Source organism: Amborella trichopoda, chromosome 6 (assembly GCF_054954075.1).
Source record: "Amborella trichopoda isolate Santa Cruz 75 chromosome 6, AtrichopodaSantaCruz75HAP2 v2.0, whole genome shotgun sequence".
NCBI classification, from domain to species: domain Eukaryota; kingdom Viridiplantae; phylum Streptophyta; class Magnoliopsida; order Amborellales; family Amborellaceae; genus Amborella; species Amborella trichopoda.
This window is the reverse complement of record NC_142341.1, coordinates 40,922,148-40,946,320: the sequence shown is the minus strand read 5'-3', so window position 1 is coordinate 40,946,320 and position 24,173 is coordinate 40,922,148. Positions and strand designations below refer to the sequence as shown.

The following is a 24,173-nucleotide window of genomic DNA, read 5'->3' as shown; positions in this document are numbered from 1 at the left end:
AGACCTTCTCATGAGGTTCGACAATACTACCACTAAGCACTATGCCATTCTCAAAAGTGGTAAGTCAGTGTGGATTTGGGCCTCTACCATTTGATGAGAATGGAGTAGATAACTTTTTTCTTTATATTTATGCAAATGTTCACTCTTTGAGAGCATATACTGTATTTTAATATTAGTTTTTTCTATACATTTGATTAAGTTTAAATTTAGGCATTTATACATTTCACTATCATATACTTGCGAAAAGCTATAAAAAAAAAAAAAAAAAAGGAAATGAAAAAAAAAAAAAAGAAAAAAGAAAAGAAAAAAAGAAGAAGAAAAAAGCAAAAAGAAAAGAAAAGGAAAGAAAGAAAAGAAAAAGAAAAAGAAAAGAAAAGAAGATCAAGAAGAAGAGATGATACCATTTGGGAAATTATTTCAAAGAGGGAAATGCGAGAATCTTTATGAAAAACTAGGCACCATTTGATTTCCTAGCCAAATTAAAATTTTGGCAAGTTGAAAATTTCTCAGCAACTTGACCTCGAATAATTTTTGATTTGCAGATTGGAATTTATTTTCAACTGCTATTGAGCCCCTAAATTGAATTGTTTGGCAAAGTACTCCGAGTTGTTTTCTAAAAATTCAATTTGACCCTCTCTCCTCCTTTCTCCTGACAACCACCATCAACATTGCCACTAACGCACTGTCAACACCACCATCGCCTAGCCACCAATATTCCACCACCAACTCCACCAACACCAACACATCACCACCGCTGCGTAGCCGTCACTATCACTGCCATTGCACTATGTTTTGCAACCACCACCACCACCCTCCACTACTAATTAGCTGCCATCCCCACCGACCTACCATTTGCCACTACCACCACCACAGGAGGCCACCACCACCACCACAAGAGACCACCACCACCACTCCACCACCGCCTAGATGCAATTACTGCCACCCTCACTATGACCATCATACACCACGACCACCTATCCTCCACCACCACCACCATCACCACTTCACAACCACCCCTCTACTGTCTACCAAAAACCACGACCACTATTAGGACTCTACCTAATCAATTACAATCATCACCATCATCACACAAACACTACCACGACCACCACTATCACAACACATTATAATAATTTAAAATTAAAATTTTAACATTTAAACACGGAGATCAAATGACAATTAACCGAATTGCCATTTGATCAATTAAAATTTTAAATGTATTTTGCAATCAAATGATCCCCAAAATACAAGCAAAAAAAATCACAAAAATGAAAAAAAAACCATATTGATAATTTTTTAAACCAATCCAAAAAATGCAGCAAATTTTGGCTCAAGAATCATCAACGAAATGTTGTTTTCTCAAATTATTAATTTGATTTCGGTTAAAATTGTCGTGCTATTGCTACAAAAATGGATAAAGTGTTAGGTTAAATAAACTGAATAATATGAAAAGTTGAAATAGGACGGTCGTATATCTTAACTTTTGTCGATCAGAATCCCTGAAATAGATAGCACCCACTAGAATCAAAATTTCACAAAATTGCAAGAGCACGCAAAAGTAATGTAGCCATTTACATAAGCATTGAATTTCTGAATTCAATCAATCTCTTCAATTTCTCATTCCCGATACATTGATTCCTCTGGAACAGTACCTAAGTTGCTAGACAAAGGCAAAGTTCCAAACTCGCTCAACTTACAAAGAAGGACATTTTACTCTGGGAAAAGCTTATAAAGAACTGAGGCTTGAAACAATAAAATTAGAGCCTATATCAAAAATTTTATTAGAAGAGGTTGTTTTGATGCCCAAATATCGTCAAATTGATCATCTCAACAACAAGATGTATGGACATGAGAAAAAAATAGATTTCAAGTTATGGAAATAGTGCACCTTGTAAAGCATTTTTGGACTGTCAATTTTCAAGTTTTCATAGATCTGCTCGATCTACACTATTTTTGAAGCTTTAAATTTTGTAATTAAAGATAAAGATATATTTTAAGGCTATCACAAAGATTTCCAGTCTACAACAAAGGCTATCACAAAGAGGTGGTACCCAAGGGGACTGCAAAGGCTACAACAAAACCACCCATGTCATTTCTAACTATTCCTCCACAGTCTGCTGCAATAGGATTTCAAAAAGAAGATCTATCTATGTTGAGCTTGAAGTGATCAGTGGGAGGAAAAGACCATACAACTTGGATTGGGGTAAGGAGGCGTTCTACATACCAATTCAGATTGAGGTTGGTGGTGATGTTGCTTTTAGATGGATGGAAGTCCAACCCTTCCCTTCTGCAAGCTTGTTGACTAGGTGGGTAATGCGCTGAAGACGATGTTCTCTGGAAGTCTTCCTCCCTTCATGGATGAGTGCATTGCACTCAGCCCACAGACACCAGATGGTGATGGAAAAGGAAGAGAGCCAGAAATTTTTCATACTGATGGATTTGAAACAAAATTTGATCCACCTAGGCATCATCATCAAAATTGATTGCTTGAGCGGTATGAGTTTGCCAATTCTCCAAAGTAGAGATCTCTAGAGGACCTATGAGAAAACACACTGTATAATAATATGGTTCGTTGTCTCCTCCTCTAGACACCAAAGGTAAGCCCCTAGATTGGAGCTGACCTATGGTAGGCAATCGTGAATGTAGGGCAAACATTGTGAACCATTTTCCTCTAGGTTGAGAAGGGGTTTTCCAGAGGGCCTTGAAAACTGGCTGAACAGGAGCATTATGCGTGATGTGATCCCAAGCACTGCCCATTGAGAAGGCACCATCAACAGAATGGATCCAGACCAAGTGATCATGTAGGGGGTGTATAGGTAACACATGCGACTGTACCTACTCCCAGGCAAGGCTTAATGGACCAGAAGGGAGGGACGAAAGAGCTCATTTCTACTTTGAAACCTCGATGTAATAAGAGACATTGGGGTTTGCAAAATTTCCCAAGGTGCTATGTACTTCTACACCATATTTCTCCCATAAAGAATGTTATGAGAACCACGGATCAGTCGAAAAGTCGATCAATTTTCCCTCACTAAATATCCATGTCACATTATTTTGCAATCTATTTAACCCCAAGGTTACCCCTCTCAATGCATGAGAGCAAATTTTTGATGGGCGAACCAAACTGAAGAATGTCGAAAGTATATATGCTTGAAAAACTTGAACAACAGGGAGGAGCGTTTTGAGGTAATTCTCCATGCTAGCTTCATCATTCCACCCATGTTGAAGTCGTGAATATGAAGAATTCCAATACCTCTTTCAGCCTTCCAGCCTACAATACCCCAATTTACTAGGTGTAGTCCCTTGTTATCTGAACTCCCTGGCCAAAGAAAATTCCATTGGAGTCGTCCGAGAATATTGCATGTGCGGCTTGGGAGAGAGAATGAAAGCATCCATTATATTGCATAATCATTGATGATCGATTTTAAAAGTTGTAGCCGCCCTGCAAAAGATAAAGAAAGAGCTTGCCAAGAACTAATCTGAGATATGGTCTTTCCAGTTTGGCTATGACAGTGTGAGTGCCTCAGGGGTTCATGAAAAAGAGGGAGCTCAAGATATTTAGAAGAAAGGTTGTGCCGACCCAAAAAACATAGCTTTGCTCTTGTTGCAATTTGGTTGTGTAGACACCCCATTTTTAAAACTGACAAATTTTGTGATACTCGTGAATCCTTAGGACCACACTATCCTAGTAAACCCCCAAACTATAGACTATCATAGTCCGTGATCCCTATCCTGCGATCCAGAATCCTGCAAGACCATTTGTTTTAGTAATAAATCAAATAAAAATAGCAAAGCAACTTATTTTTATTTGATTATTTGGTAGGCAATATCACAAAAACATAACTGCTAATTTTGGTCAGATTTGGGCTCTCTTTGACCCCCCAAATGGAAATTTGGCTGACAAATATGCTTGAAATTGGTATATATCCATTATAGTATGATTTGAGCCTTTATATAAACACATTTTGTGACCCATTTAGGGTAGGACTTTGTTAACCCATACACCAAGAAACCTGAGCCTTGGAGAGACCAGAGAGAAAACCGTGGGATATACTAGATCTAGACAAGTTCGAGCCAAACCCCAGCTATTAGACCTGCAACTCTAAGCTTAGAACATGTCCAAGATAACCATTCAACCAAGCCAAGGTTTGGTCAACATTGAAGGGAGACAAATAGGATCCCCGGTATGAACATAGCCGTTGTGATCTTGATACGGGCGAGGCCTCGAAACCTCAAGTTTGCTGGGCCAACTGGCCTGGCTAGGTATTTTTCTCATCATTTTTTTCTTCATTTTTTAGTTATTTTGTTAGATCTAGGATTTTATTTTTATTTGATTCAATATTTCATGCTTTTTGGAACGAAGTTGGCTCTACCATTAATATGAGAGCGAATCTATTCATTTTTCAATACATTTGGCCTCATATCATAATTTGATTTTTCCCACTCTCTATCACTTATTTAAAGTCAGTTTGTGGTATGGATTTGAAGGATCTTCCTCTGAAGATCTCTCCGATTTGCACTGTAAACAAATTGTTACCCCATCACCATACAAAAGATATCAATCATGCATCTGATAGTCGAGGCCACCTTAATAAAAACCTCATAGAAAATAAGGGCATCGTCCGCATAGAAAAGATGATTGACCCTGTAGTTACTTCTCGACGGGAAAGCAAGAGGGAGGTGCTTATTTGCAATAACTGCATCAAGCATCCTACTGAGGTAGTCCATGACAAAGAGGAAGATGTATGAGGTTAGAGGGTCACCTTGTCTAAGGCCCCTTTTTCCTTTAAAAAAGCCCACCGGAGATCCGTTGTGCAGGATAGAGAATGAGGGGGGAGAGATGCAATGCTAGACCCATGTTATAAACATATATGGAAAGCCCATAGCATATAGTCTGTTTAATATGAATTTTCACGAGATCCTATCATATGTACTACTAAGGTCCAATTGTAGGCACATTTTTGGCCTAGTTGAGTTCTTATGGCATAAAGAAATTAGCTCATTGGCCATGAGAATATTATCGATAATTAGCGTTCCCCTCAGAAGTGCTGCTTGGCATGGATGAATTAGCCCATCAAGAACCATCCTTAGTTTATTGGCTACTATCTTGCCAATAATCTTGTAAAAGACATTGCATAGGCTGATGGGTCTAAAATCCTGGTGGTATGGTAGTGCACTTTAGGAATCAGGCATATGAAAGTTAAGTTTACCGTCTTCAAGAACTTGCATTTCCCAAAGAAGTCTTGGATAGCATTGAAGAGATCCCCTTCGACGACATCCCAATTAAACTTATAGAATTGCTCCCCAAAACCATTATGACCCGTAGCAATCTCTGACATCATATCCCACATACATTTCTTGATTTCTTCTAAAAAGATGTTTTTTGTCATTTCGGCTTGCTGGTTCAGCGTAAGCCACTCTTCCCACTAAGGACTTGGCTTTTGGCTCTGACGTTAAGAGATCCTCAAAAAAGGAAATCATATGACTTTCAATAGCCTTGGGGTCTGAAATTGGATTACCTGTCGAATCCTTTCGATGAAGGATTCTGTCATTTCGCCTTCTAATTATGGTGGACATATGGAAGAATTTCATATTAGACTCCCCCTTTTTTAACCAAGTCTCACGTGATTTTTGCCTCCACATGCTCTCTTCCTGGGCTAGAAAATTTTGTAATTTGGATGTAAGCTGGGCTTCTTTAGATATCAGGGATAGGTCACTAGGGTTGGTATTTATCATATCTGAAGCTTGGGGTCAGCCATCAGAGTTGGAAGCATCCTAATGCTACATTCTCTTCGTGTGCACGCAAGGCTGATTTCGCGCACTGCTATTTTCGTCCTCACACATTGCTCTCTTCGTCTCGCTCTCTTTGTCCTCGCCTAGACTATTCCAGAGAAAAAGTGCCTATCGAGGTGCACTTTACTTTAATTGTTTAGAGCCTCAGTTGTATACAAACCGCACCCTTTTACTATTTACTAATATTTAACAACTAGATTGAGTCCACTTGAACTTGGCAAAGTTACTCGGCCTTGGCCAATGGACGAGGCAAGTACTTGCATATACATATGGGTATAGGGGCAAGCCCCCTTTTTCATCGCTCCCTGTTTCTCTGAAGGACTATGATATAGGAGAACTTGATGAAAATTTTAATTAAAATTTGTAGCAACCAGATCTTGATTTGCATCAGATGTTGTGCACGAAAGCTCTAAACCCGACGGTAAATAAAGTAGGCGAAAAAGAATCGACAAAAAACAAGCAACAAAAATAAAGCAAGAAATAAATAACAGAAAAAGAACACCAGGATTTACGTAGTTTGTCACAGATGTGACTACATTCACAGGTGAAGACGATCGATGTCTTTTACTAAATCAAAGAAAGAAAATTACAAGGTAACTTACTTGAGAACCTAAGACTCAATCTCCCACAAAGCCTTCTTCTCTATAATTTTCTCTCTCTGTAAAACCCCCAAAAGTTTTTTTTCTATTGTTCTAGATCTTTTTCTCTCTCTCTAAATAACCTAATATATAGAACCACTAAAAAAGAGGTACATGGGGCTCTATCTTTTTCCCATAACTTTTGGGTGCATAAGTTTATCTTTATCTAGTATGGTCTCTCATGTCTATCCTAACATAACTAGAACTAACCCAAAAAGATAATTATCCTAAATAATAAGAACTACAAAGAAAAATTAGAAACTCAAATAGAGGTCACGTAATGCCTTTATCTCCAAAAACTTATTTCTTTCTTAAAATTTAGGATTCACATCCCAACAAAATATGGAAACCTAACTGAGATTTATCTTGGAAAACAAGACAAATCAACAAATCTCTGCCTTGGCTTGAATTCCAAAAGATATTCTCATCGACCATCTTCTCCACACGTGCCTCCATAGGCACTCACTTAGGTAACATATTAGTCAAGTCCATGCATAGCTTGGACTTCTGTAATGGAACCGGCTTTGTCAACATGTCTACATCATTATTCTTAGCATCAATCTTCAGTAAGAAAATATCACTTTCAGCTATGATCTCACGAATAAAATAGTATCTGACATCAATATGCTTCGTCCTTGCATGATATATCTGGTTCTTCGCCAAGTGTATTGTACTCTGACTGTTACAATAAATAACAGTCCTATCCAGTCGTAAGCCCAAATCGCTTACAAGCCCTCTAAACCAAATGACTTCTTTTACTGGCTCAGTAACAACCATGTATTCTGCTTCAGTCGTAGACAAGGCAACAACGGTTTGTAGCATCGACCTCCAACTGATTGGAGCTCTTGCAAGTGTAAATACATAACCTGTTGTAGATCTCTTACAATCTAAATCACCTGCAAAGTCAGCATCAATATAATCAACAACCTTGTCGCCAAATTTGCTATATCTATCAAACATCAGACCCACATCTGATGTAACCTTTAGGTAACTCAAAATCCATTTTACTGCATGCTAATACTCCTTTCCTGGATTAGCCATATACTTGCTAACAACACATAACGACATGAGAAATATCTGGACGATAGCAAACCGTTGCATACATAAGACTTCCAACAACACTCGTATAGGGAACACGTGACATGTATTACTTTTCAGCATCTGAACTTGGAGATAATGCTGCCAACAATCTAAAATGTGCAGCAAAAGGAGTACCCATGGGCTTTAAATTTTTCATCCCGAATCTAGTGAGAACCTTCTCAATGTACTCTTGAGATAGCCACAATTTACCCAACTTTCAATCTCTACAAATCTCCATACCCAAAATTTTTTTTGCTGAACCTAAATCTTTTATTTTAAATTCTCTAGCAAGCTGAATCTTCAATTTACTAAGTTTTAAAGAATTATTTGCAGCAATAAACATATCATCCACATAAAGCAACAAATAGATGAACGAACCATCAATAAATCTCTTAAAATAGACACAGTTATGATACTTACTTCTGATATTCCTGTGTCCAATCAAGAATGTATCAAAACGTTTGTACTACTGCTTACGAGATTACTTTAGGCCGTACAACGACTTATTCAACTTGCAGACATGATCCTCATTTCTTTTAATAACAAACATTTATGGTGGAGTCATATAAATATGTTATTTTAACTCTCCATGAAGGAGTGCAGTCTTAACATCAAGTTGCTCTACCTCCAAATCAAACAATGCAACCATGCCTAGTAAAACCCGAATAGATGTGTGCTTCACAACAAGAGAGAAATCTCGTTATAGTCAACACCTTCTTTCTGCGCATAGCTTTTTGCAACCAAACGTGCTTTAAACCGATCACCATCAGTCTCAGGTGATCCATCTTTCTTCTTATAAGCCCATCTACAACCAATGACTCTCTTTCCTTTAGGCAACTTCACGAGATCCCAATTACGATTCTTCTGAAGAGATTCCATTTCTTCATCCATGGCTTCACTCCACCTGCTACTGTCACTATCCTGTGTAGCTTCCTTAAAAGTGGAGGGCTCTTGGCTTGTGGCAGCCAATGCATAAGCCACCATATCCTCAAAACCGTACCTGCTTTTTTATTCTCTTTCCCTTTCCAAACTGAGGAACTTCCTCAAGTGGAGTAGATTCAATGACCTCTTCGTGGTCAACATCTTCCTCCACTCTCTCACAGGGAATTTTTAGCACATAATTTGAAGTATTTTCTGGAGTTGTCAATTCAACTTCAACTGCATCACTATTGCAATTTTTTTTTTCTGCACCCTTTTGAATGTGTTTAAACATGGCAGACTCATCAAATTTAATATCACAACTGGCAATAAACTTAGGCTACTTAGGATCTGGGTACCACATTCTATAGCCCTCAACCCCATACGCATAACTAAGGAAAATATACTTCTTTGACCTTGGACTCAACTTATCATCCTTCACATGAACATAAGCATTACAACAAAAAATTCTTAAATGAGAATAAGCAGCAAGTTTACCGGACCATACATCTTCTGGTGTTTTGTAATCTATTGTTGTAGATGGTGACCCGTTGACGAGGTAACACACTGTATTGGCCGCCTCAGCCTAGAAGTCTTTTGACAAACCAGCATTACTCAACATGCTACGGGACTTCTTTAGAACTGTCATGATCATGCGCTCAACAACTCCATTATGTTGCAGTGTCTTTGGAGTGGCGAAGTAACGAACAATTTCGTTGCTCTTGCAAAAATTCACAAACTCCACTGAAGTGTACTCTTCACTATTATCATTCCTTAAGCACTTGACCGTCTTTCCAGTCTGTCTTTCGACCATTGCTTTCCACTGCTTGAATGTGTTAAATACATTTGCTTTTTCTTCAATGTGTAAATTCACACCTTCTTAGAGAAAAGAAGGAAACCAAGTATAGAGATCCACCTTTTAAGACAACCGATACAGGGCCCAAACATCTGAATGAATATAGCCAAGAATATCTTTTTGTGGTATGTTTGACGTTTGAAACTGTATCTTACACTGTTTACCATAAACACAGTGCTCACATAAGTCCAACTTACACTTCTTCATGCCATTGATCAATTTGAGTTTGCTAAGTCCCGCCAAACCTTTCTTACCTATGTGGCCCAATCACATATGCCACAACTGAGTCAAGTTAGTATCATTATCATCAGATACATAAATTGCTGCTCTATCTGTGATAGTATTCCCATGCAGCACATATAAATTCGGTCTAATCTTTTTGCCTTTCATCACAATCAGAGCACCTTTAAGAATCTTCAGAACTCCACCTTCTCCAACAAATTTGTAGCCATTGGAGTCTAAGGTACCAACAAATCTCCCTATAGCCACTAAACCATCTGCATGGCTGAGCATTATCCTGTCTCTTTCTCAAATTATTAGAGAGAAGAGTCGAAGTCACATCCTCCATCTTTATGATATCTTTTCCATAAAGCAATGTTGTGACTAGATGCTCATATGAATGACGCAGTGAGGATAACAAAAATATAGCCTTATCCTTATCATCCATTTTAACACCAATATTCAATAATTTACAAATAATTTTATTAAAATAATTTAAGTGTTCATGAATATCTGTACCTTCATTCATCCATAAGGTGTACAATTTTTGCTTAAATAACGTTAGATTTGTGAGGGACTTCATCATATACATACTCTCAAGCTTCGACCAAAGATTTGATGCCAAATCCTCATTGACGATATTAAATAACACTTCACTCGATAAGCACAATCAAATAGTGCACATGGCCTTCATATCTAAGTCTTCCCAGTCCTCATCAGACATGGATTATGGTTTCTCCGACTTTCATTTCAGAGCTCTATGTAAACCTTGTTGCACTAGCAAATCCTGAATATTAAATTTTCAAATTCCAAAATTATTTTTGCCATCAAATTTCTCTACCTTGAATTTTGCATTCAAAACTTTTTCTACCATACCGACAACCCCAAACCGTGCTCTAATACCACTTGTTGTGCGCATAAGCTCTAAACTCAATGGGTTAATTTTTGACAAATAAAGTACGAGAAAAGGAATCTACAAAAACAAACAACAAGCAACAAAAATAAAGCAGAAAAAAAAAAAAAAAAAAGAATACCAGGATTTATGTGGTTCGTCACAGATGTGATTACATCCATGGGTGAAGACGATGGATGTTTTTTACTAAATCAAAGAAAAAAAATTACAAGGCAACTTACTTGAGAACCGGAGACTCAATCTCCCATAAAGCCTTCTTTTCTAAAATTTTCTCTCTCTACAAAACTCCAAAAAATTTCCTTCTATTTTTTTAGATTTTTTTTCTCTTTCTAAATAACCTAATATATAAAAAAGCAACCACTCGAAAAGAGGTACGTGGGGCTCTATCTTTTTCCCATAAATTTTGGGTACATAAGTTTATCTTTGTCTAGTATGATTTCTCATGTTTATCCCAACATAACTAGAACTAACCCAAAAAGATAATTATCCTAAATAATAGGAACTATTCAAAAATTCGGAAACCCAAATAGAGGTCACGTCATGCCTCTCTTGCCAATTTAGAGATATCCAAAAAATTATTTTTTTCTTGAAATTTAAGTTTCACATGCCAACAAAATATGAAAACCTAACTAAGACTTATCTTGGAATACAAGACAAATCAACATCTGACTCTCTTTCTCTATTGGAAAGCAGTTCCTGCCCCCTGTTTATCTCATTGTAAATGGGGGACGATCTGCATTGTGCCTCTTTCTCTTTATCTCACTCTAAATAGGGGAAGATTTGCATTGTGCCCCTTTCTCTAGAGCTTGATCATAAAAAGAAAAAAAGAGGAAAAAAGAGGAAGAAGGCATGAAAGTAGAAGATCAAGGGAGCAAGAAAAGATAGGGCTTCTCTTTTGGTGGAGGAGAGATACAAGTTTCGGGCTTCGAGCACGATACTTTTGCTTCCCTCGTACTTTTTTTTGTTTATTCTCTCTTTTTCAAAAGGTGGGAATCAACATCTTTATTATTATTTTTGTTTTCCCAAAGGTTACACTACTTTGTTGAATCCACTGGGACTTGTCCTTTGTTAAATCCACGGGGACATGGCCGAGTAACTTGGTTTGGGCATGGGCTGAGTTCGATGCCCAAGCAAGAAGCAAGCAGTCCTAATGAACAATGCTATTTACAAAGAAAAGTGGAGGAAAAATTTCAAATTAATGAAACAAAAATCTAGGGAGCCTACTTCGCAATGAAAACAAATCTAGACTTAAACCATAAAGTAAACAAGTCATGTGGAAAAAACCAGTAGTTTCATCAAAGTTTGGGTTCTTTTAGAACTCGAAAGATTGAAGGCCATCAATGATTTAGGGCAAAAGAACAGATTTTTAGGGAGTTGTAGAGATTGAGGATCTTTGAGGGCTGAGGGCAAAAAGAGCAGGATTTTTGGGAGTTGTAGAGATTGAGAGTCTTCAAGGATTATTGGGTGCCCAGGTGAAGCAGGGAGAGAAAGCGGAGTGGGCATATTGGGATTTAATGAGAGCTACGAGAGAAGAATGAGCAAATGGAGAGAGAGAGAGAGAGAGAAAGATATAGAGAGAGTTGAGCGAGAGGATCTAGCATAGAGAAGAGTCTCAAAGGAGTGAGTGGGGTTGCAAATAATGGAGGGAGAGAAGCGAGTTTTTCTATAGAGGTGGGGTTTCAAGTGAGAAGTGAGTTGGTGCTTTTCTTCTAAATCATGAGCCAAACAGCAGGCTATATTTTCACAAAATAATATTACAAAAGGTTCTAGAAATAAATGGAGAAATTAAAGTTAATGTCCATCTAATTTTCTATTATTCAAGAAATCTCTTCAAAAAGTTTGATTTTTACTTTCAAACCCATATATTTTCAAATTCCTTCATTTTTACTCAAATCACTTTTGCTTCGGACCTTCATATTGGACCTCAAAAGTCCGAAGTTTAAACACTCTTTTTCTTATAAATTACTTTGAACATTAAAGTTATGAAGTTGTTCCAAAGATCAAATTTGGACCTTCAAGGCCCAAAATTGGGTTTTGTTCAAATAAATCAATATTAGACCTTGAAGGTTTGATGTTGCTTTGATAGACGTTTGTGAGAATTGAAACCAACTTCAGGCATTTTGGTCTTTGAAACAACTTCAGATCTTGAAGCTTCAAAATAAGTTTAAGAGCAACTAATAAAAAAAGAGGGGGATAAACTTTAGACCTTCATGGTCCAAAGTAGATGCAATTTGAGAAAAGTAAAACAGTTTGAGAAAATTGATATGAATTTAAAATCTAATTTTTTGGAGAATTTCTTAAATATTTAAAAAGACATTAAGATAACTTCGTGAAATAGATGTACAAGGACGCAAACGGCCCCTTAGTTCCCAAACAAATGTCATTCTTAGGGAACTTAAATATAAAACCCAGGCCAAACCTCCCTTCCATAGATTTCCCAAACTACGCAATTTCCATACTCTTAACCCCCAAATCACACCTCATCCCTAGGCTCTTAAATCTAGGCCTTCACAATACTATGATAGACAGTCATAATTTTTATGAAAGATTTCGTATAGAACCCTAAGTCCTCATATTATTTCAGGGTAGACCGTCCTTCTGTTTTTCTTTCAAGCGACATAAAAAAACTCCTAAAGATTTCACCGTATCCCCTCATCTCTTATCACCCTATTTTATTGACTTTTAATCATAAAAATAAGCCCCAACAAATCTTTTTATACTATTTCAACCTAAAAACTTTTTTAATAGGTGGAAAGGGAAAAAGAGGGTTAAAAGAGGGAGATAAGAGATGCGGGGGTACGGTGAAATCCTTAGGGGTTTTCTTATGCTGCTTGAAAGAAAAATAGATGGAGGGTCTACCATGAAATAATACGAGGAATTGGGGTTCTATACGAAATTTTTCCTAATATTTACTATGAAAAAAATTGATATCCATAGAAGTAAAGTTGCAACCTTATTCCACAGAAGTAAGAAGTACTTTTAAAAATCCAGTAGACAAGAGTGTTTGGAAGTTGAAAATCCTTTTTTCAATTGACTATCTCGACCTCGCGAAGATGGAAATTAAAAAAAAAAAATTTTTGATGCCTAGAAAAAGTGCATCATGCAACAAGTTATTTGGATAGTCTATTTTCAAGATTTTTGAGGGTTTATAGATCTGCTCAATTTACATGTTTTCTGAAAATGTAAATTTCACAATTAAGGTTGAATATAGATTTTCAAACCATTGTAAAGTTTCCGATACCAGAACTACATCTTTGGGCAAAATTTCAAAGCATGCCGTGCTTGTAGAGTATACGGTGGGCAAATCTTATACGAACACCACCTATTATTCGAAAAGCATATGCAGTAGATCTGTTGATGTATTAAAAATGTATCTCCAAAGTGATATAATTTATTCCAATGACCAATTTTATTATATAGCGGTCGACACACCACAAGAAATCAAAATATTAAAAAGATGATACAAATGAAATTTACATGGGAAATCTCTATCAAGTAGTAATGAGGCCCCCATGACCTTTATTTTAGTTATTATCCATCCAGAAGCTTGCCTGAAGTTTATCAACCAGTTGTTTATCAATTTGGAAGGCCTTTGCAAGAACAACATCAGAGATAGGTGGGTTGGCTCCAAACACAGCATTAGCGATGGTTATGACCCCTGGATTCTGGCTGCTCAAAGCTGCAATGGCCACTGCATTGCTATAACCCACATTTTGCTGGAAGTGAATGAGGCCCACAGGAAATACAAACACATCTCCTTTGTTCAGTATCTTGCTAATCAAACGGTTTTCGGGATTGCTGGTCACGAAGCCGACATAAAGGGTCCCTTCTAAGACTGTGAGGATCTCGGTGGCACGTGGGTGTGTGTGGGGAGGGTTTTGGCCACCAGGAGCAAAGTCTATGCGTGCTAAGGAGATGCCCAGAGTGTTGAGCCCAGCAATTTGCATTACATTCACCGGGGTGACCTTCGAACCCACAGGATTGCTGGTGTTGCCCGGCTTGTCAAGCCCAGCAAAGAAGAAGTCATTTGCTGTCGCCAACTTCGGGTCTTTGCAAACTTTTCCATTCACAAACACTGCATGGGAAACCAAAGAGAAAAATGTGGTTAGCATGTTGGGCATCCAAATACTGCAGAATTGAATATTCCGCTGTACACTAAGCTTTTAATTCTTCTTTGTCTTTTTTTTTTTTTATGTAAAAATGGATGCATTGCCAATAAGAAATTGTAGTTGTTGTTCTTGTTTTCAATGAGAGGAGTACCTTTGCTGTAATTGTCTGCTACGCAGAAGTCTTGCAAGGGACTCGGATCGGATGCAGAGACATGAGATGCCGTCAAGTATAGAAAGACAGCGAGAAATAAGAGCTTCATTTTTGCCAAATGTTGATGGAGACGAGCACTATCTAAACTCTCTGCTTATGCCTGGAGAGGTAAAACTTGTGTGGATTTATAAGGCTAAAGAGGAAGTGATCTGAATCAGTCATGGGCCAATATTTTGAAATTGAAGGAGTATACTTGTTGAATTAGCATCTACTAATTTGACCAAGCCACAATAATTCTACCTAATCTTCTTTAGAAATAATATAAAAATGTCCTTAAATTAACGACAAGGTCAGTGGAACAACTCTTTCCTTACTTTACCTGCCCCATTAACCAAGTCTTTCATGTAATATAAACTGAGGAATGCCGAAGACAAATTATCTAATCAGATTTGCGAGACACCATTGGTTGGCAACGAGCGCAAGGAGTTCAAGGTTGACCCAGACTCGACCCACCTGGTTAGAATTGATCCAAATCAAAAGTAAATTATATAATAACAAATATATAAACGGTTGCGTTTTATATACTTTAAAAAATCGAAATAAAGCACACATCCAAACCTTGTCAAAATATGTAACCTCGATGTGTAAAATTCTTATAATAGTATGAAAACTATTGACCCCGATTATGAAATTTAAATCTCCAAAAAAGATAGAAACTAAGCATATTTATAAATACTTGAAAATGGATAGTCCATAATATATAACAAGATGTAATATTTTAAAGATTTCAAATAAATCCTTTATTTTCATATCCATAAATCTTGAAGTCAAAATGACTAATTGGAGAGTTTTCTAACATTGGAACAACTTGTTCTAGGGGTTTTTGAGGTCCGTTATACTTCTATAGTACATGGTTGATGCCCTATATAAAAGTTTTCTATATAGAAAACATAATAGGATAATATATAAGGGAAATGACCTTGTGAGACCCTCCTATACCTATGTGTGTATGACTCCAAAGGATCACCATTAAATTTAGCACAGATCTCTAGAAAAGTCAAGTCCCACACTTAAATGATAATGTTTATAGAGATCTGTGCCAAATTTAATGGTGATCCTTAGGTGTGGGAGGGTCTCATAGGATCATTATTCAATATATAAATGTCCCTTGTGTGTGTGGTGTCTTTTTTTTTTTTTTTCATTGGTGGTATTTTTTTTATTTTGGCTTTTTATTTTTGTTTTTGTTTTTTATTTGTTTATTTTTTTTTCGGGTTGTGGGGTTTGGGTTGGTTGGGTTCGCCTTTAGGCTAATGCTGTACAAGTTTCGTCGCCGCAACTTTTGATTTTAGATGTTTTTTGCTAGGGACATTTTTGCACACACGTCCACTTGGCCCCTAGTGAATGTCCCCTATAAAAACACCAAAAAAAAAAGAAAAAGAAATAGCCTTTACAAAGTGGTTTTTATTTTTGAATTGGTTCATATATTATTTTCTCTGAGTATCCCCCAAAATTTGACAAAAAAAAAAAATATTCAAACCAAGGGATGACCTTTTTCGCGATGGATTATCAAGGACTTGTTATTTCAATATGAGTACTTAAAACACGTTATGCAATCAAATTCAGAAACCTAAGACCTTGTTATTTGAATTTGAGATCCTTTATTATTAAATTTCTACCTTACGTATAGAGTAATTAAATTTCTGCCTTGTTATTTCAATATGAGTAATTAAATTTTTTCTCCCTAAAAACCTAATCTCTCTTTCTTTCTATAAAAACCAAATCTCTCTCTAAAAAACCGTTATCTCCTTCCATCGAAAAAATATTTTAGCATACGTTTTTTCTTTGATTACGACCATGAAAAGTTCGAAAAGTGAGGTAAAAATAAAAAGAGGCTTCTTAAAGCAAAAGTCTTAACAGGTCGGGCCTGAACAGTATCGGGACTCATGCCGGGGCCAGATACGACCGGTTCGCAGCCCTACTTACACGTGGAAAGAAGAAGAATTAGGGAGATAAGCAATTAATCTTGTCCCTTTCATTGAAGCTTGGTCTTCCGGTACCAACTTTCTGCATTCCTCTCCGCAATTCAAACATGTATCTTATTCTCCTCCTTTATTCTCTGCTCAATATTTTATTGCAACAGCATGTCACTGTGAAGCTATCCCATGCTCGATTCCCCCGTACTTCATAAATGTACATCCCCTTGTTCTCCTATGGAATCGGGAGAATCATCGTCTGGTGTGTAAGAAAACAACCCTATTTGAAATGTGCCTGCAAGTGCTGGTTGAGATATTTAATCCTCCAGTAAACTCCATGACTGATGACCCCACACTTATAGCCTCCGACCCTCAGAGTTTTTATGAAAACCAAGATGAAGATCCATTGAAATCTCAGATAAGATGGTGATTTTCAAAATATAGAGGTTTCAAATTATTGCGTCTCAACCAACTCCATGAATTTATGAGAAATGAATATTAAGAAACTACCTAATATTGGAATTTCTGGAATCAATTCATATGTGCCACATTCAAAGGGGTTTATATTGTTCAGATCTCTAATAGAACTCAAATGATATCCTATATGATTGAAGGTTTGATATTGATTTGAGAGTCTTATTTTCAATCTCCAAAGTAAGTTTATGAGAGATGAAAAAAATAAAACTTTAAACCTTCAAGGTCTAAAGCAGGGGCAATTTGAGGAAAGTAAAACACATTGAGAAAGGGATTATATACAATGAGACCATATACCTTTTATACAGGATGGTCACAATTTCTTACAACCATTTGATGTGAAATTTGAAAGCTTGGATGTATCACAAAGTCCAAACAAATTTCTTTTGAAGTTTGAGCTTAGTTAATAGAATGATTGCAGCCACCCAATTTTACATCCAATGGTCAATATTAATGTGACCACTATGTATAAAATGTAAATGGTCTTACTCTATATTTTCCTTTTGAAAAATTGGTATGAATGTAAAATCTAACAATCTAAGGAATTTCTTAAATATTGATAACTTAAAAAGGCGATAGCATAAATCTATCAAATAGATATACATGGACCCAAATGGGCTCTTTGATCCCAAACAAAAGTCGTTTCCATGGAACTTAAATGGGAAACCCAATCGAAAACTCCCTACCTGGGCAAGACAATGATAAGACTACTATGACTTTTATTATTCCAAACGCATATGTGGTACAGATTATTTGGTGAAACAAAACATGTCTCACAGTGATATACTTTATTCCATAGACCAATTTTATTATAATATTATAGTCTACGCTCCACAACAAATCAAAATATTAAGAAAAAGATACAGATGAAAGCTACCCAATGATCGTTACAATCATCCCCATGGGCAATATCTATATGTGTAATGAGGGCTCCTTGACCTTGATGTTTTAGTTATTATCCATCCAGAAGCTGGCCTGGAGTTTATCAACCAGTTGTTTATCAATTTGGAAAGCCTTTGCAAGAACAACATCAGAGATAGGTGGGTTGGCTCCAAACACAGCTTTAGCTATGGTTATGACCCCTGGATTTTGGCTGCTCAAACCTGCAATGGCCACAGAATTGCCATACCCCACATTTTGCTGGAAGTGAATGAGGCCTTGAGGAAACACAAACACATCGCCCTTGTTAAGTGTCTTGCTAATCAAACGGTTTTCGGGATTGCTCGTTACGAAGCCAACATAGAGGGTGCCTTCTAAGACGGTGAGGATCTCCGTGGCACGTGGGTGTGTGTGGGGAGGGTTTTGGCCACCAGGAGCAAAGTCTATACGCACCAAGGAGATACCCAAAGTGTTGAGCCCAAGAATTTGCATTACATTTACTTGGGTGACCATTGAACCCAAAGGATTGCTCGTGTTGCCGGGCTTGTCGAGTCCGTCATAGAAGAAGTCCTTTGCTGTCACCAACATCGGGTCTTTGCAAACTTTTCCATTCACAAACACTGCATGGGAAACCAAAGAGAAAAATGTGGTTAGCATGTTGGGCATCCAAATACTGCAGAATTGAATATTCCGCTATACACTAAGCTTTTAATTCTTCTGTCTTTTTTTTTTTTTATGTAAAAATGGATGCATTGCCAATAAGAAATTGTAGTTGTTGTTCTTGTAAAAATGGATGCATTGCCAAACTGAAGACCTGGGAAGGCAGCCCGGGCCTCCTTCTTTCTTTCTTTCTTCTTCTCTTTTTTTTTTTTATTTTTTTTTATTAGCCCCAACCTGGCCTAGACCTAATAAAGCTAGAGCTAAGGCCTGACCTAAGCCGGCTTTATGGGGACAAGGGTCGAACCGAGGCCAAGGCTGCCCCGGCCTGGTGCTGTTGATACCCGGACCGGACCTCCCCCGGGTGGCTATGGGGCCACCATGAGCACGGTTTTATCTGGACCGGGCCAAGAATAATTTATTCAAATGAAAAAAAAAAAAAAAAAAAAGCAAAAGAAAAACAAAATAGCTGGGGAGCCTGGATCTCAACCACATTACGAAGTACAAACCCTAGTTTTCAAGGGACGGGTCGATGAGGACAGAGCCAGGCTGCCTGGCCCATTGTTAGTCCTACCTATGTCATAACGCTCTATCTTATTTGAAAACTTGTGCTGCACATTGTTTGTCTCTCATGTTTGCAGACATGGATAGTACATGGGCTCTCTCTCTCTATATCTCTCTCTCATTTTAATGGTATCACTTGGATACTCCCCCACTCTCTAAAAAAATGGTATCCAGGAATGCACCATAAAAATCCAATTATTAGAGGGAATGATCTAAATGTTCAAAAACCCAATATCCAATTGTTTTGCTAAAAACAATCATCCAATTGTAATTAGATAATCATTGAGTTATATAATTAGATGGATCCCAAAATTTTAAATAAAAAAAAAATTCCCAAAATGTTTTGCTTGAAGGAGTTAATATATAATATACTCCCGAGGGAGCATAGCATTAATGTGGAGTGCTAGTCAATGGCTTTAAGGGGATAAGGTTGCAAGACGTTGTCCGATGTTCAACGTGTGGAAGAAAGAAAAGTTCGGAAGATGATACTCAAACTAAACAAATCCTTCATCTTCTACATTGATTTCCGTCAATGCACTCCCTCTAAAGGTCCAACAGATTTTATCGTTAATCATCGGTATTTTAATAGGTCGATTGCCCGATTATTTAGCCGGTCAGGCCCAACGGGTTGGCGGTCCGGCTATTCAAGATGGAAAAATCTTAAAAAATTGAGGTATATATATATATATATCTATCACTTGTATGTTATGAATGTGTGAATGGTGTATTGGATAGCATATGCATGTTCTCCTTACAGAGACATGGGTTTGATTTTCTCGAATGTTGTAACACATTTCAATCTACCTGATTTCACATCCAATTGCTAAAAATGGTTGTGACCTCTTTGTACTAAAAATAAATTGTCTCATAATATACAATCCTTAAAGTTGCAACCTTATACAAGCATTTCTCTTGTTTTTATATATTAATTACCCACAAGGAAATTAATTTTAAAGTAGAGCCTTGAAATTCCTGATCTTCTCCCTTATCAGTAACTTGAATTTCAATGACTCCATATGAACTTATATGAATAAATGTTTCCCAAAGTTGGAATACCTTCTAACTAATCATCTCGACCTCGAGATGTATAGTGTAAAAAAAAATAAGAATTTCAAGTCTTTAAAATAGTTCATCTTGTAATAAGTTATCTGGACTGCCTATTTTCTACATTTAAAATGCTTAAAGATATGCTCAATTTGCAAGGGTTATGGGAATTTTAAATTTTATAATTACGGTTGAAAATGGACAAGCTATAATAAGGTTTTTGATACCTGAACTACATCTTTTGTCAAAATGTAGAAGTGTGACTTACTTGTATAGTATATGGTGGGAACCTTATACAAACCTCACACTATAAGTAAGGAAAAGCTCATGAGGTTAGTCACAATCATTATCAGAGTTTTATCAGGATATTACTGCGATTGTCTGTTTTAATTACTAAAAATTTATTTGGACTGGTAAATATGATTTCAAATTATACACCACTCGAAAAATAAATAAATAATTTTTTTATAAATGATTAAGTTGCAAATTATTACTAATATGGACCAAAATCAAAATATCAAAACTCCCTAACCATCTTCTAGGTTGAACTTACATTTCCGTCGTCAATTTCTTGCAAATTGCTCACCATTTTTTAAGTTTTTGGCATTTTCTTTTCAAATTCATATGGTTAATTTCTCTTTCTGATAACATACACTTTGTTACCGGGAATGTACTTATCATCATAACAAAAAGGAAGGACCAATTGAAAAGTTATTTTTACAACGATATTATCGGATTTATTATTGGCAGTAGAATTTATCATGACAAAACAAAGACAAATTAAATTGTTTAGGCCCTATTTGATAACTGAGAAAATTGTTTTCCTAAAGAATCTCCGAAAAACTGGAAGTTAAGAAATAGGTAGATTCATAGCGGAAAGCTGAGAACCCTAGTTTACAACCCATATTGAAAACAAGAGAAAAGCTTAGGCTAGAGTTTGGGAAAAGAGAAATTATGAAAGGAGAGAGATCTTAAGATTAGACAAAGAAAAGGGGGACGAGGGGCGTATTGCATTCCCCTCTTTTTCCAGAGAACTCGGCAGCCCTCCCTTGGGGTCGGCTGCAATTTTCCCAAAAATTAAGAAAAAGTGTGGACACCCAGAGAAGTTCAGGACTTTGTATTTCTATGTTTTTCCTCATTCCCTAACTAAGGTAAATGTTGTAACTTGGAAACATATTTATTTTTTCCAATTTTCTGATATACCAAACTGGATTTTTATGGCATGTAATTTGTTAAGGGTGTGGTTTGTATAAGGTTGAGGCTCTAAACAGTCAAAGTAAGGCGCACCTTCAAATAGTATTGAAAGATAATGTTTCAATACTAAAAACTTTTGAGATGGTCAGAAAATTCATTTTCGTCTCTAATTATAAAATTTAAGCTTTCAAAAATAGAGTAGGTCGAGAAAATCTATGAACACTTGAAAATTTTGAATATTGATGGTCTTAAAATTGCATTACAAAATGCACTATTTCCAAAACTTGAAATCCAGTTTTTCTCATGTCCATACATGGTATGGTCGAGATGATCGATTTGAAGATTTTTTAGTTTGAAAACAACCTTTTCTATCAATATTTGAGGTATGCCTTAATTTGATTGTTTAGGGCTTCACCTTTATAATTTTTTTTTTTCCATTTGTTAATTCATAAGCCTCAAATCTCTGTCCGGTTGGAGAACCCAACTTGTGTTTTTTCGAAAATTTATGGAGAAAATCTCCCGTTATTATAAAAAAGTGATAGAAATTCCCTAAATTTATGTTTTCCACTCAGATCCCACTTTTTAAAATGCATATATGGTTCATTTTAAGATCAAATTGGGTTATCCATACCTCTAACCCATCATCTAATTATGAAAAATGTAAATAAAGTAATTTGAGAGAAATAAAATAACTAAAAGATAACTGCAACTTATAGGGATATTGTGGTTGTTTGTGTTAGTGATTTATTTTTTTGTTTTTCATTTTGGCTTTTTGCAAATATATGGTAGCGGAAAGTATAAATGCTTAAAGTTTGAGCTTAATCCATTATATAAAAAAACTAACATTAAAATGCAATCCAGCTCTCAAAGACATTTGCATAAATATAAAGAAAAATGTTTATGATAGGGGTCAACCTTATATTATGGAAGTTGCACACCTTAAAAATTATTGACAAATATTGTTTTGATTCTGGAAGATCATCTGAACCTTGATTTATGATTACGAAAAAATATAAAAAGAATGCATTTTATAACTCATTATTTGAACTCTAATTTTCAAAATTACACAGCTAATAATTTCTAAATTTAAATAACAAAAAAATTTGCCTTAAAATTTCAAATTTTTATTTTTATTTTTAGTGTCGTTGCGCTATCCAACCTAAAAGTCCTACGCATGTCACTTCATAAATAAGTCCAAATGTCACGTGGGAAAGACAATAACGTACATGGAAGACGCATAGAGCAAACGTTCAATGCAAGACTGAAAAACGGCCAAACACAAGGATCAGAAGGGTCCTGAAATCATAGTGGTGCCAAAAGGCGTACGTAGGCCTAAGAATCTATTTTCACATCTATGAAATTTCAAATTTTAAAATGGTTAAAGAGGACCTCCATAAACACCAAAAAAAAAAAGTTTTAAAAAGAGAGCTCTTGATAATACATTATTTTAGGACTTCAAATATTTTTTTCTCTTATCTTGAGATTGAAATGATCAATTCAAAGATTTTTTAACATGAAATAACCTTTTCAAGTAAATTTTTGAAGTAGGCTACTTTACTCAAACCTTTTCATTGACTAAGTTCAAATTTTTTTTAACATCAAATCACCTTTTCAAGTAAATTTTTGAAGTAGGCTACTTTACACAAACCTTTTCATTGACTAAGTTCAAATTTTTTTTAACATCAAATCACCTTTTCAAGTAAATTTTTGAAGTAGGCTACTTTACACAAACCTTTTCATTGACTAAGTTCATATTTCAAATTTTTTTTTTTTGAACTTTGTGGCACATCTATGCTATCAGATTTCACATCAAATGGTTATAAGTAATTGTGATCTTCATCTATCAAAGATAAATGGTCTCATTGTATACAATCTCTCGTACATAATAGTAACACAAATAGTGCATACGGAACATATGAATATTGTATATTACATGATATAAAATATTACTTAATAAATAATTCTATACCATAAATGTTGATAAATTGCTACGTGGACCCTTCATTACTGCAGAGCCTACAAAATAAAATCCTAAACTTTCTTAAAATTGGGAAGTCAGGATAGAAGTTATAGGAAAAGAGCTCGTGTTTAATTAGTTAGCGTCTAACGATTTACATTGCTATGTCCTAAACTCAATTCTTACCCACAATAGGGGCTCTCTCTATATCTAATAATAGGATCTCTTCTTATTCTTGTCATACGCGTCCACCTCTTAACATTGCCTTAATTTATTTAAAAATTATATGCCCTACATTCTCTCAAAAAATGGGGCTGCTTCTTATTCTTGTGATCCATGCCAACCCCTTAACTCGTGCTTAATAATTTAATAAGCACGGGTACATTGGACAAATCAAAAAGTCATTATTAATTCACTATTTAGTAAAAAAAAAGAAAAAAATGGAAATATTAGGGCACAAAAGGCATCAAGTCAAATAAACAGTGGAATTTCAGTAGAATTCCAATTTACAATATATATGTTCAGCTAATATCGTGTTGCTAGAAGACGTCTGATTGGTTACATTTGACAAAAACAACCATGGAATGTCGTTTAGGGTGAAAGAAATATAATAAAAAGTAAATAAATAGCCAAATAATAAAAAACTGACTTTTTTTTTTTTCCAAACGTAACTCTACAACAGTACTATTTCAATTTCATGGAAAACTCAAGGTTCTTTTAAGACATCTCATAATGGCAAAAGCTATTCTACTCC

The 24,173-nt window shown here is 36.0% G+C and overlaps 2 protein-coding genes across 2 annotated transcripts in view; both read right to left on the bottom strand.

Annotated features, from left to right (window-relative positions):
- Nucleotides 1-13,807: 13,807 nt before the first annotated feature.
- On the bottom strand, nt 13,808-15,490 carry LOC148781769 (putative germin-like protein 2-1). Its single transcript, XM_088870816.1, has 2 exons — nt 14,678-15,490; nt 13,808-14,492 (listed from the first exon to the last, which is right to left on the bottom strand). Exons 1-2 carry the CDS (start codon nt 14,784-14,786, stop codon nt 13,942-13,944), a joined length of 660 nt encoding a protein of 219 aa, XP_088726942.1. The 5' UTR covers nt 14,787-15,490; the 3' UTR covers nt 13,808-13,941.
- A 2,338-nt stretch (nt 15,491-17,828) lies between these two features.
- The window catches only part of LOC110006337 (putative germin-like protein 2-1), a 49,059-nt gene continuing 42,714 nt past the window's right edge, over nt 17,829-24,173 (bottom strand). The window contains exon 2 of the mRNA XM_020664724.2: nt 17,829-18,623. Coding sequence (XP_020520383.1) covers nt 18,073-18,623 — 551 coding nt within the window. The 3' untranslated portion in view covers nt 17,829-18,072. The remainder of the gene's footprint in view (nt 18,624-24,173) is intronic.

Bases quoted from the DNA above. Each gene is read 5' to 3' on its own strand.
- LOC148781769 (XM_088870816.1), bottom strand. From the start codon at position 14,786: ATGAAGCTCTTATTTCTCGCTGTCTTTCTATACTTGACGGCATCTCAT. The intron at 14,493-14,677 runs GTACTCCTCTCA...TTTCCCATGCAG, and splicing joins AGCAGACAATTACAGCAAAG to TGTTTGTGAATGGAAAAGTT.